Source organism: Crassostrea angulata, chromosome 2, assembly GCF_025612915.1.
Source record: "Crassostrea angulata isolate pt1a10 chromosome 2, ASM2561291v2, whole genome shotgun sequence".
Lineage (NCBI taxonomy): Eukaryota > Metazoa > Mollusca > Bivalvia > Ostreida > Ostreidae > Magallana > Magallana angulata.
In genome coordinates, this window is record NC_069112.1 from 255,142 (window position 1) to 269,154 (window position 14,013).

Here is a 14,013-nt window from a genome sequence, read left to right on the forward strand (position 1 = left end):
GCAAATTTGCAAAAAAATGAAGATATTCTCAGTTTTGCTCTATATTTTGCATTCGGAAGTATAGAGGGCAGGTCTGCTCAAGTGCAACTTTGACATATGTTATTCTTCAGATAGTTATACATATTATACTAAAAATGGTATTTGAGCAAGCCTGCGTTCGATGTTTCCCAGTCAAAAAACCATCGGAAAACACCCATATTTTGCTACAAAACATCAATTTTTCAAAATAATGCAATCTTCATGACGTCATTACTATATTATGACGTCACTGAGGTGATAACCTTTTACACCTTTATTTCCAATATGATTTTAACTATCTTTTACCTTATTTTTAAAGCTCTTTCTAAAACTTTGATTTTGGGGGCAAAAAATGCATAAAACCGCACATAGTCCTTTGATGGATAGTAAGATCCTTTCTACAATTTGTTCACTTTAAAATCGTCAAATGAGGATCTTCTATATTTACTAAAATGTTTATATAAAGTTGGAATTAAAATATTGTTTTGTCCGAGTAATAGACTGAGTAGTTGTAAACAGGTCGAGAGCACTAGATTTTGTGACGTCGGCATACATTTGCATATCTGTTTACTTTAATCGGCAGACCAATCAGATGAATGAGTTGCATGGCATCATGGGCTATTACGAGTTTTAGTGTATACGTTTTGAAAATATATAACATTTTGAATTGTCCTCTGGAAACTCATTATACCCGCACTTTCTAAAGAAAGTTCGAGTATATTGTTGTGACCCTGTTCCGTCCGTCCGTCCGTCACGTTTTACTTTCTCAAACTGCTCTTACATCTTATAAACCAGCAAACTCAACTCTTGGATTTTGATTTGGGGTATCATGTTGTTTTCTAAAAAGGTTTTTAAAATTCTCTGTTAGTCCTGGGGGTCAAATAATTGGTAAAAATGACGCTTTTTTACAAAAAATCTTCTTCCTCGAACTCCTCTTACATTTTCAACAGGAGACAAATCATCTCTTGGAATATGTTTTAGGGTATCCTATAGATCATCGTCGGATACCCACGGGTGATCGCGTCTTTTACTTATCACCCGTGGGCAAACCAGATGAAATATCGCTGTAAAATATGCAAATTTGTTCATATTGAACAACCAATCAGAAACTCTGATAGTAAATTTGGAACTCTTCAGTTTTGAAAATACGTATTGTTGTTAACTTAACATGTAACAATGGCGGCGCCCATGAAGACGTGTGGATTTTGTAAGAAAAATATCCGGGATAAGTCTTACAGGTCCTTAGCATCAAATATTAGCCAAGATCACTATGGAAATATTTTCAAAATACTGGGAATAGCTATGACTGGCGTTCTTTGCAATCAGTGTGTGAATAAACTGAACAGAATAAGGAAATTAAATGGGGACATTGAGACGAAAGTTGTGTCGTTAACAGAAGAACGCGACAAACTTTTAGCGACACTCAAAGCAATGCCAGGCATTCTTCAACAGTGTGTAAGTACGCCTAGAAGAGGGGAAAAAAGACCGTTAGTTAAACAAACGCCGACACCAAGGTCAAGGCTCAAGAAAAGTTTATTTTGCACACCTACCCGTAAATGTAGTCCTGCACCTAAAGTCACACCAGAGAAAAGGGTTGTAACTCAAGTCACAAGGTCAACGCTGACAAAACAACCACGAGAAGATTTTGATGTTAAGGTAAATATAGCGCACTTGGTTTACATTTTGCATATACATATATTATAATGCTATTGCAAAAATCAAATATTTTAACTATTATACAATATTGAGTACAAAAATGGTAGGAACTATGAAACAATTTTTCTTCGTCTCCATGAAATTTTACTAGGAGTCATTTTGTACCATAATCATTCCGTAAAACTACTGACGTGCGACCAGTTCTTGCTGTGTACCATTTCTTGCCAGTACATTGTTACGTCATTTCAACACACTGTCACATGAAATTATGTACAAAAAATGACGTCACAAAGTACTGGCGAGAAACGGTACTTGGTGAGAACTGGTCGCACACCAGTACACAGATACAACATTTTATTTCATAGATTTTATATTATGTACTGGCGAGAAGATTAGATTTTAGATTTTAAAAAATGTACTAGCGAGAAGCGGTACTTGGTGAGAACTGGTCGCACACCACTACACATATTCAATGTTTTATTTCATAGACTTTAAATTATAGCATAAAAAGCAGGAGATTTGATATCTATGACCATCAAACAAATTCAAATTGGTGAACTTTTTATCATTGTTATCTTGAGAAAATCAGATTATTAAAATTGACAAATAAGTTTACTGTATTCAACATGTTCAATATCATGTTTTATATACCTGGTACATACATAATACAATATCAAAAATAAAATAAGCAATTATAAAATGTGCAATGATCATTGTGGCATCATATTATGATCTCTTGATCCTTGGCAAAGTTCACTTATATATGAACATATACCGGCATATGAACAGTACGTCTTGTAAAGATCAACAATTCATTTATTTATTTTTTGATAGATCACAGTCAAGTACCCACATGGTGAACGCTCCAAGTATGTTAACACTGAACCTGAAAAATCGGCCTTGAAAGCTATGATGAACAGCAAGAAACCTGAAGCAATTATGAAACATTACAGGAAAAATGATAAATACAAGGATGATATTGTGAATGTTGTGAAAAAAGAGATTCAGAAATAAATTAATGTTCTTGTTAGAAGAAATGGAAATGTCTTCCAATATCAAAGTTCAGAAAACCTTCTTAAATTTGATTGGACAGCTGTTTCTCATGAATTTCAAGCCAAAGCTCCTTACTTGCATAATATTCTATGTGGTGCGGCTAACCTGGATTTGAGAACCATGAAAAAGTTGCCTGGTGTGATAACCTCTGCAGCTATATTACTTTACACAAGATCCCAAGGACTTAATCAGCTGCAGTATATCTTAGGACTTATTGCAGACAAATGTGGAATGACCAAAGAGGTGATAGATTTTTAATGTTTGACATTATATTCATGAATGTAAAAATGGGACTGAAACTCAATACTTAAAATACAAGTCATTTGAATTATTACAAATTGAGTTAAACTTCCAAACAATATACATGTACATTATTTTGCTGAAACAGATACAAAACAAAATAGTACATGCACAGTACTGTAATTAAAAAGTTAAAATTTAAAGTTCAACACTCATGGATTGATTAAATTGTTTATCTTTTCAGGGTTTGAAAATACTTCATGATCTTGGTGTAGTTGTGTCGCCTACAAGCATAATGAAAAAGAAAAAACAACTTGTGAAACAACGGAAAAACAGATTATGGAAACAGTTTCAACATATGTAAATCACAAACAAGAGTTCACAAGGAATGCTTCAGGACTGTCTCCTACTGCAGGGCTTGAAAGTGATACAGAAGTAACTTCGCTTGCTGCTTGTGGAGACAGTGAGACACAAGGCTTACCGTGCCATGCTGCTGTTGTTGAAAGTGAAGCAGACAAAACACAGTACCATACTGGTAGAACTGAAAGTAGTGCAGAAAACAATTTGCTTTTTTCTGCTGCATGTGAAATTGATGATAAATCTGATACAGGAGATCATTCAGTTCAGAACATTATTTCAAAACCAAAGCCAATAGAAATTCTTGGGGATAATTTGGACGTCACGATCAGTCCAGCAAAGATGACCATGGAGAAACAGCGCAAGAGCTTACACTGGTTCCTAGTCATGGCCAAGCAAAAACGAATTACAGCAGAGGACTTGAATTTACCGTCCGATATTTTGAGAGAAAGAAATGATGTTTTACGTGTACCAACAAATAGTTGGATACCATCAATGGTACAGACTGACAGCCTTTGTAAAAACATTGTTTTCCATGTATCTCACATCCTGCTGAAGTATATTGAATTTTTGAAACCTGCAAGTGCAAGCTTTCCAACTTATATTTCACATCCATACATGGAGAAGACAAAGGAGAAGTCTATTTTTCTCAATTGTGACCTAATTGAAGCCAGTGAGAATTCTTCTCAAGGTATAATTAAATGAGAAAAAATTAAATGTAATGGAATTTTTTCTATGTGCATATACATGTTTTAATATGACAGTGAGAGAACATTTCTTAAAATTAGATCTCCACACTCTCTAAGGAAATATTTTTCATTATCTTTTATTATTTAGGCATGATTACTATACTTCAAAGAATCCATCACCTAGCAGTTCCACATGTAGACAATGAAACGCCAGAAAGAATTGTGTTCGGTGGAGACGTTCTGACGAATGAGGGAGCTTTTTCTGCGCAGGAGGCCATGCAGAATGTCCCATCTGAATTTGAGAGCCTTAGTGGATTAATTCACAGGCCAGAGGGATTGCACAGGGAAATGAACTTTCTTTTGGTATACTGAGCGTGGATGTTTCAAAAGTTGACAGTTCAAAAAGTTTGACGTTTATTTTTCACCTTGTTCACATGTAAGTTTTTCTTTTGTTTTCATTTGTGTTTTACTAACTGATTATTATTGTTGTGTGTTGATCTAGACTGGAAATCGTGTCTATACCTCCCCCACCCTCTAGGAAAATTCTTACAAATTAAGTTCACATAGTAATGTTGATGAAAAATAGGTTTTAATGGCTTCTCCGTCCTTATTGACAACAACCTCCCCCCCTCCCCAGAAAAATTGAATTATTTTTAGAGAAATCACTGGTCCATTGAGGACAGTTTTTATGTGTAAAAATAAGAAAATTTATTGATAAATTGTTATAACATAAACTAAGCCTTTATAACACATGTATTTATTCAAATTGATTTAAAATGTTATTTTTTAAAAAATGCAGTTTGTTTTAAAGACATTGCCATATTAGATATTGCTTTACTTTTCAAATGCATGATAATTTTATTTTGGTTTAACATCATCTCTCAATTTTATGGTATTGCTTTTGTGATAATATGTAGACAGACTTCAATGAATTTATTATTGGGTGGAGGGGTTGATTTTAAACCTACCGGGTATTTAACAGATGCCCATGAAATTAAGAGGGTTACTTTTTTGCTGTTTTTTTTATGTTTACAATAAATTTTAATGTTTGTAGTTCTAGATGAAGAGGAATAAGGTAAACTTTACAATAATTTGCTATTAACTTTTATTTCTACAGAGCATTTACCAACTCTTCTACAAAGAAAAAAGCTCATCAGATGTTGGGACATTATACCAACTTCGCAATCTCATAAACAGAAGAGATGTTTCAGGACCTGATGAAGTAATCAATAAATTCAGGTACTGTAATTGTTGCAAACTATTGCAAACAATTAATATATGTAAACAAAAAACAACCCATTTTTGCATTAATACTGTTTACATTGCCAGATATCCACAGATGATCATATCTTTTACTCATCACCCATGGTCGATGAGGAAGGTGTGATCACCTGTGGGTATCCGACGTTAACAGTAGGGAAATTATTAATGGTATAGAAATTGTTGTTAGTTTGTTTAATCTATTGTTCAGTGCATTTTGGTTTCTTTATTGTGTGTATATATGAAGACAAAGCTCTATACCCTGTGTATAAATGTACATTATGTTATATGCATATCAGTTTTAATGTTTTCAAAAATCTTAAAATTTTAGGCCACATCACCAGTTTATTGATGACGTCACGGATGGGTACATTGTAGGAGCTTTCCTGGATACCATGGACATGGATGACATCAGTTCAACACCTGTAGATGCACCTGTGTTTTCTATGATGAATGACCAAGAAAAAGCTGACTGGGTTCTCCATGCCGCAAATAAAGTGGTCGAATCTTTAGGTTTTTGTGATTTTGGAACAATACACCATTTGCGAGAAAACTTGCAGGCTTGGGATCAGAATGATTCCCAGATGGAAGCTATGAAAAATGAAGACTTGTACGAGTGTCCTCTTTGTGCTAAAACATACTTCAAATCTGGTTGGTTCAAGAAACATTTAGAAAAAAAACATTGCTGGAAGTTTTGTAGTGTTGAAAATATGGATGCAGATTCAAATCCTGTTCATTGCTTTCTTTTAATGTCTTTATTGTTAAGAGATACATGCAATGCTTATCAAATGGGTGATGGTGAAAGAATTGTACGCAATGCTTATATCACTACTGGCTCTGAAAAGTACTGAAAGTGCCATTTTTTACTGATAATTTCTGATATTTACTGATATTGAACTGTCAGTGCTGAGAATTGCTGATATTTACTGATAATTTTACTGTTGTTACTGATAATTCCTGTGGGTTCTGATATTTACTGATATTTACTGAGGCTTTTGCTGTGAGTTCTGATAATTGCTGATATTTACTGAGAATGGCTGTCGGTACTGAGAATTACTGATAATTACTGATATTTTTTCTGGGACCAGGAGAGGTAGAAAGTGGCTAATTAAAGATCCCCACCCCCGTAGTTAAATATATTATTATTCAGTTTTGGTAGATTTTGATAATTTTAAAAGATACTATAATTAATTAACACAGATTTCAAATAAAAAATTTCTTCAACAGAATGATTCAGTTCTATTGAAAATCATATGTCAATATATATATCAACTATATGTCTTCTGAAAATTAACATGAATACAAATCTAATTCTGTACAAGTTTTTAACGGCAAGTAATTAACCCGGGTGTCATGTATGTAGGCCTAACTCAATAGTAGGCGGTACAAATACGTGGTACATAGTATTGCAAAAAGAATTGGTACTTTTAAATAGAATATTGTGTTATATAGTAGTAAAGAGTTCTCAAAAGATAAAATCATTTTTTTTTTAAACATTTTTAACTTTTATCAAAACGGGCCAATTATTCAGCAGGTGCCGAAATTGTCTGTCGTCGATTTCATTTGAACCTCGAAAATACATGACATTTCAAAATGTACTCTATTGCAAGTGCCTCAGATCAGCAACGGATACCGTGAATTGTTTGAACATTGTATCCATTTACTGAGAGCATTTGTAATTAGCCATAAAAGTACAGAATGCTTGCTATGGAGCTCAAAAGGTTTCTAAACGTAAACCATGCAACATGTAGCACGTGTACTGATAGCCTATCGTTTGTTTCGAGTGTACTTTCAAAGAATCAATCAAGAAGAAGACAACTTGAAAACCTAAAGCTGTGGCTTGAACAGTCTTCGCAGGTATGTGTAATTTTACATTAATTTTGATGTATTTCACGTGTATGCGTGGAACTGGTGTTCACTCAACGCTGAGGAAATTCGAGACTCTTAACGTTAGAACTCTCGAATTTCCTCAACCATGAGTGAAACAGAAGTTTATTTATTCCTAGGCAAATGATACCTGTCAACATCTTTATAATCTCTACCATTTAAGTTTAGAGAATGGTGACTTTATTTCAACAAAAATGATACATTAATTTCCATATGATTTTATTTCATTTTATTTGTAAACATGCCAAATTATACATTTAAATACACATAGGCCCATACAAGAACTTAGTAAATAGACATGATACAGGCTTGTAGTGAAGTGAATCAGTCTTTTGCGCACAATCATGGGGTCACTGGAATATCATCACACATATATAATGTCTGTGATCTTTACTGTCCTTTCTTTGTCTTTCCTTTCCTGATGTACGTAGACAATGGGACATCACTGTCAGAGCTGTCATCATCTTCAGAGGGAGGTGTGGACATCATCTCCTCTAATGTGTCATCTCCACGATTGTCTGCTCCTCTGAAATATGCATAATTTTTAATAAGTCTATCATATCTGTTTTTAATTCAGTAATTTATTAAATTATAATTATGAATTAAACAATATACATGTCATATTTACTAATAATTTTTCATGTGGAGAGGAGATTGGGGGGGGGGGGCATACAGACATTTCTTTCTCTTTTTTATAATCACTTCTTAGTTCCATCTATTTTTCAATTGATATTTGTTTTACATTTTTTGGTAACCTGACGTATGTAACTTCACATGATTTAAACATGTTAAAACACATAATGTATCCTCAAGCATCCTTGTGGCCACACATTTTTCAATTTTCAATATGAATAAGCAATTGACAAATAAAATTGAAGACAATTCGCAAATAATTATAATGATAATTTAAATATCAGGTTCATTTAGTTATAATGCAAGAATGTGTTGAAATATTGATATATCGTGAATGTCATTATCAGGAACAAATATAAAAAAAGCAATAAAAGAGGCTAGGTTTTCATGACAGTCAATAAACCACAGATTCTAATCACTTACATATCATGGGCATCTTTAAACAATGTGCTGGTTGCAGCTGGTGTGGTCTGAGACTTCTCTTTCCTAGACTTGCACAAGAATCGAAAAACCGACTTCTGCCCATCCTTCATGGCTTGAGTTCTGAAATAAAGTTGAGAAAATTGAATACATGAAAAATAAGAAGTGAAAATAAAAGTGGTGAATGTGGTTTAATCAGGTTACTACGTGTCCTCATATTGTGCATATTGAACAACAAAACTAACGTTTCTCTTTTTCATGAATTATTTTTAGCATACAATAGAGTCATTGGTAATTGTATCATTGACAGTTGATCATATTAATAACTAATTGATTAAATAGTCGAAATTGCAAATGGCTAAGTACAGCACGTACAATTAAAAACTGCATTAATATTTTATTTAACATGTAAACTTATAAGTAAGACTGTTATTTAACATATAAAAAAAATGTCACTGCTCAAATTTAATATTTTGTTGACCATTTATTTTACAACATGAATTTTATTTCTTTTCTTTAATACTTTATAGCATAAAAAAGTGGTGAACAAACAGTAGGAGAAAGTGTGGTTGTCATAAAATTTAATTGTTATTTAAAGAATTCTGGATTGGTCTGTATGGTCAGTCACTGTTAGTTTCTTGTATATTCTGTGCAAATTGTAGCGACCAGTGGAGCTCAGAGAGTTTCACACCTATTGTCCTAACCAGACATTTGTTAGGTGTAAATATACAGACCTCCCAGACACCTGCGAGATCAATAAATATGTGTGAAAACTTGGGGAAAATTTTTGGATTAATTGTTAAATCAAAATAAATCAAATTAATACCTTAAGGTCTTACAGAATGTGATTGTCTAACAATACATGTATTCCTAAGTATTTTTCAAGATTTTAAAAAAATGATGACTTTTATACATAATTAAAGTTTTTAATACATTGAAAAAGTAAAATGACACATGAATAACTTACTTTTTCTTCCCATAGAATTTAAGCCAATAAATCGCTTTCTTCATGCGTTGTTGAATTTTCTGCCGGTTTGTTGATGTCTGTGGCATGTCCTTTGTAAATGAAATCATGATCTCACTCGTTGCTTGCTCCCAACTAGCATCTGCTTTCCCACTGAGGTGGTACTTCTGAACAACATCATGTACGGATTTCTAAAACAAATGAAATAAACATAAAATTATTAAAAAAACAAATTACTCAAAATCATACTTGTGTTTAAGAGAAAGTGCTTTAACACACATTGCTTATGTGTACATAATTAAAATATACTTGTGAAGATATTTTGTACCAGCTGATTAAACCCCCCCCCCCCCCCACACACACACAAATTTAGAGACTGGGTGTTTTGAAACATGCATTGTACTATTAATGTATATAAATTTGCCTTCATATACTTCAGACATTAATGACTATTATGGAGGTAAATCTATGTATATATAACAACAAACACATAAAGATTACTATTGTAGGTTTAACTTACATCTGTACCTTATAATGAAAAGAACTAAATATGACTTATATAGGCACTTTTGCCAGCTGTTTTAAATAACTCCATATCAACTGTATTAACTAATATCATTATACATTATGAATAAAATAACTCTTAACCTAAACAGTTTTTATCAAAGTAGTTATCCTCATAATCATAGCATTGGGTGGTTGTTTTAGGTACATGCATGTACATGTAATTTGCATATTTTTATGTTAGACTTTCATTTCCATGGTTAATTAACAAAATAGCAAAAAATGTTAGGTATATATATAAGCTCATTCTATCAGAAACACATGGGCAATATTAACATCTACATGTAAATTGCTATAATAAGATATAGAATAAAAAAACAACAAATCCAATGTTCTGGGCTCTTTAGTACATTTACCCAACAAATTGATATAAATATAGATATCTCATTTACATGAACATTTATCTTAATATACATGTATTACATAAATGCATGCATGTACTTGACATGCAGTTAAATCGGCATTTTGTTAACATTATCAATCTATGGTTCTTGGCCCACTTGTAATTTTTTAATTGCATCTGCTTCAATCATCTTATTTTATTTAACAATTAAATTCAGGGCTTATATAAGAATAATATACATATATATATAATATATATATATATATATTCAATTTATATTAAGAACACATGTACCGTACTTTACACTTTCTCACAAAATACACATTTCATGTACTTGTAAATTCAATATTTATATTTTACACTCATAACTGTATGATATTCATTGAAAATATTATATTTTCATTTGAGGAGAAACTTAAATATATAAACAAGTATGTATATAATCCAATGTACCTCATATGTCTGTCATAATATATGAATTAACTACTATATCCATATTATAAGAGAAAACATTTCATTTTTTTTTGGAATGATATATGGGACAATAAAGGTTTGTAAATATATAAAAATATCAGTTACAAATTTACCTGTAAAATGCTATGCTCATAGGTTCCACGTTTCCAAAAACGCTCAGAATCAAGTCCCTGGGGAACTTCCAGGTCTGTTTGGGTCCCAATGGATGTCTTCGGTGTATTACAAGGGCAAGGGTTTCCAACGTGAAAACGGGCACAACAAATGCAGTTATAGTCACAAGTCTTGGAAACGCTTTGGGGCAAATATGATGTACTCTGCTGCATAGATCCATTTGAACCGTAGCTGTAGTCCGCGTTGTTAAACGACAAAGTTTGGTAGTTGAACGAATTCATGATGTCAGTTAATACAAAACACTGTTACTTCCAGACTGTCCTTGCACACTCTGACCAATATGTAACATGTTCATGTTTAAAAATTTGCTCATTAATCATGATCAATTAACTACTCCTAATTATAACAAATTATTTGTTGTTTTAATAATTGGCAAACTTAAATTGTCACATATCCATACCAAAAAAAAATTACAAAAAAGTCATGACTTTTGAAGGCTTAGATAGTTACAAAAAAGTCATAACTAAGTCATGCAACTTTGGAACCACTACTTCTAATCGGTTCCAAAGTTGCATCATTTAGTTATGACTTTTTTGTAACTCTGTAATTAGGTACAAAAAAGTCATGACTAAAATATAACTATCAACAATTTATTTCATAAAAAAAATCAAGATCAGGCACAAAATAGTTATAAAAAAGTTACAAAATAGTTATGTTTTTAAATAAGAACAAATACAGGTATACTTAAGTTATACATTTAGGCACATATTAGTTATATTTTTAGGTACATCAGAGTTATACAATGAGTTACATTATAGTTATAGATATAGGCACATTTGAGTTACATTTTAAGGTACATTAGAGTTATACTTTGAGTTACATTATAGTTATAGATATAGGCACATTTGAGTTACATTTTAAGGTACATTAGTGTTATACTTTGAGTTACATTATAGTTATAGATATAGGCACATTTGAGTTACATTTTAAGGTACATTAGAGTTATACTTTGAGTGACATTATAGTTATAGATATAGGCACATTTGAGTTACATTTTAAGGTACATTAGAGTTATACTTTGAGTTACATTATAGTTATAGATATAGGCACATTTGAGTTACATTTTAAGGTACATTAGAGTTATACTTTGAGTTACATTATAGTTATAGATATAGGCACATTTGAGTTACATTTTTAGGTACACCAGAGTTATACTTTGAGTTACATTATAGTTACAGATTTAGATACATTTAAGGTAAACTAAAAATACCATTATACTACATCTATAGGTAAAAAATGCATTATTTCAGGTATAAATAAGGTATCACTTTGTTTTAGCAATGAAGTTTTTCATTTACATATTATAATCTTATAATCTTTGCAAATTGATAAATTTTTTATAAAAATAAAGATACTTAGATAAGAATTAATAGCCATCAAAATATAATTCTTATTAGATAATCATATGACACATAATTGTAACATCTTTTAGCATAGTAACACTAATAATTCAGCATCATGATGTATATGCGAACATAAAAAACCTTTTTTTCTGAATTGATTATACCGATAAACTTATTTTCTTTTTCATTACATAGCAGCACAATGAAATGACAGGCACATAGCATTGTTGTTGAAAGGGGGGGGGGCAGATTCATCCAAAAATCTTAAAAAGCAAAAAGAAAAAGGACAAGAAAGGACAACTTCTCAAAATAATGAAAATCCTAATCTCTGTGGGTGTGGGTTGTAGCATAGTGTTTTCATAACTTAGATTTCATGAAAATCCTAATCTGTGTTGTTTGGTGGTTTGGGGGGGGGGGGGGGGGCGTTCCCCTCTTATGCTTTTTGTAATTTTGTAACGTGGTTTATTCTTATTTATTCACTTCTCTTATTTATTCACTTTTTTTATGTAAATTTAAATCCCCCCATACTTCATACCTGAATGTCTTGTACATTACAATTGATATAATTTATAATTTTAGTTATTTAATAGTGTGGTTACTAGGGAGATTATTATGAGAAACAAAATACCAGGTATGCAGTATGCAAACAGCTTATTTGACACTTTTTGAAGGTACATATTTACCAAATTAAGAATTAAAAACAACTGAAAAATAGTGGTTTATGAAAGAAACCCCTTTGGACATTTGTTTGGTTTTAGATAAAATGAAACATAATTTTATCAAATTCTTAATTTTAAATACATTGTTTAAGTGCTGACAGTTCTATATATCATTTCACCAACTGCAAGACTGAAAAAAATCTACCATCAATGAATAAAATTCCAGCTAGGTTCATTCGTTAATCATGGTAGTTAACATGGCTTTGTCTACTATACATCATGTATAAATTATAAAAATTCAGTTTGTGAAAGAAAAACTACAAAATACAAAACTAGTGTGATCCGATATATGAATTTAAAAAAAAAATGTGGCATAAGATAAGTCATTGTTCCCAGCTCTGGTCCTAAATTGGTGCTAAAGTTTGTGGGATAATCAATGGATAAGTTGGGTGTTGGTTGTTCTGAATAGTGCATGCCCGAAAATCACACATCATCACACATGGACTGAGCATATTACTATATATTGAATAATATTCAATGAATATGCCCTGGTGTTGCTGGTAGATCATGAGTCCAGAGATTTTTTCCAGGGATGGGGGTGGTATCAGTAGATCAAGGCAGGTGATGACAAGAAGTTAACAGGATGTGTAGTCAAGTTGCTGCATATGCCATTGCATGTCTTTCTTGTCTTCTTTGTAAATTGGACAGTCTGTAATTATATCAAAAATATATAACAGTCATCACAGCAATTTATATTTCACTATAAAGATCATTAAGTTCTGAATTTTTAATCTGTGTAAAACAAAATGATCTAATTACTATATAGTTAAACTGATAGCTGCATGAGCAGTGCTTCACTTTTATTATATTGATGTGTATTTATAATCTTGTCAGTATAAATAGTTTACAACTTTACATACAAAAATAGAAGACAGTCTTGAGACATTGAACATTCTCCTTACACTTATCACACTATGCCTAGTAAGTTCCGCCATTTTGTTTGTTGTCATCTTGGGCAATTTAAATTTACTGGTAAAAATCCCTGTGTTACAGTTGATTTACTAAAATATTTATATCAGCTGATAGCAATCCAATAAAATAATCTTGTTCCTATAGTTATAAATTCTGTAAATTATCAAAATCTTACCATGGTATTCCTCACAATGATTTCCTCCAGCAAATCTGGGCAGCCATCATTTAAAAATACGAACATATATCCAAGCCCATCACTCAGGACTTTCTCTGAATATAATTATCATTGATGCAGATCATTCTTAACATG

At 31.9% G+C, this 14,013-nt stretch overlaps 1 protein-coding gene and 1 pseudogene across 1 annotated transcript; one reads left to right on the forward strand and one right to left on the reverse strand.

The window, feature by feature from the left end:
• Window positions 1-1,194: 1,194 nt before the first annotated feature.
• Window positions 1,195-6,635, forward strand: LOC128172085 (uncharacterized; annotated as a pseudogene).
• A 199-nt stretch (window positions 6,636-6,834) lies between these two features.
• LOC128172087 (uncharacterized) lies at window positions 6,835-11,116 on the reverse strand. Its single transcript, XM_052837859.1, has 4 exons — window positions 10,672-11,116; window positions 9,181-9,368; window positions 8,217-8,336; window positions 6,835-7,686 (listed from the first exon to the last, which is right to left on the reverse strand). Exons 1-4 carry the CDS (start codon window positions 10,948-10,950, stop codon window positions 7,551-7,553), a joined length of 723 nt encoding a protein of 240 aa, XP_052693819.1. The 5' UTR covers window positions 10,951-11,116; the 3' UTR covers window positions 6,835-7,550.
• Window positions 11,117-14,013: the final 2,897 nt, after the last annotated feature.

Excerpts from the sequence above, each read along its gene's own strand:
- LOC128172087 (XM_052837859.1), bottom strand. The coding sequence starts at position 10,950 with ATGAATTCGTTCAACTACCAAACTTTGTCGTTTAACAACGCGGACTAC. Across the intron at positions 9,369-10,671 it reads ATGAGCATAGCATTTTACAG|AAATCCGTACATGATGTTGT; the intron begins GTAAATTTGTAA and ends CATTTGTTTTAG. Across the intron at positions 7,687-8,216 it reads TTTAAAGATGCCCATGATAT|AGGAGCAGACAATCGTGGAG; the intron begins GTAAGTGATTAG and ends TGCATATTTCAG.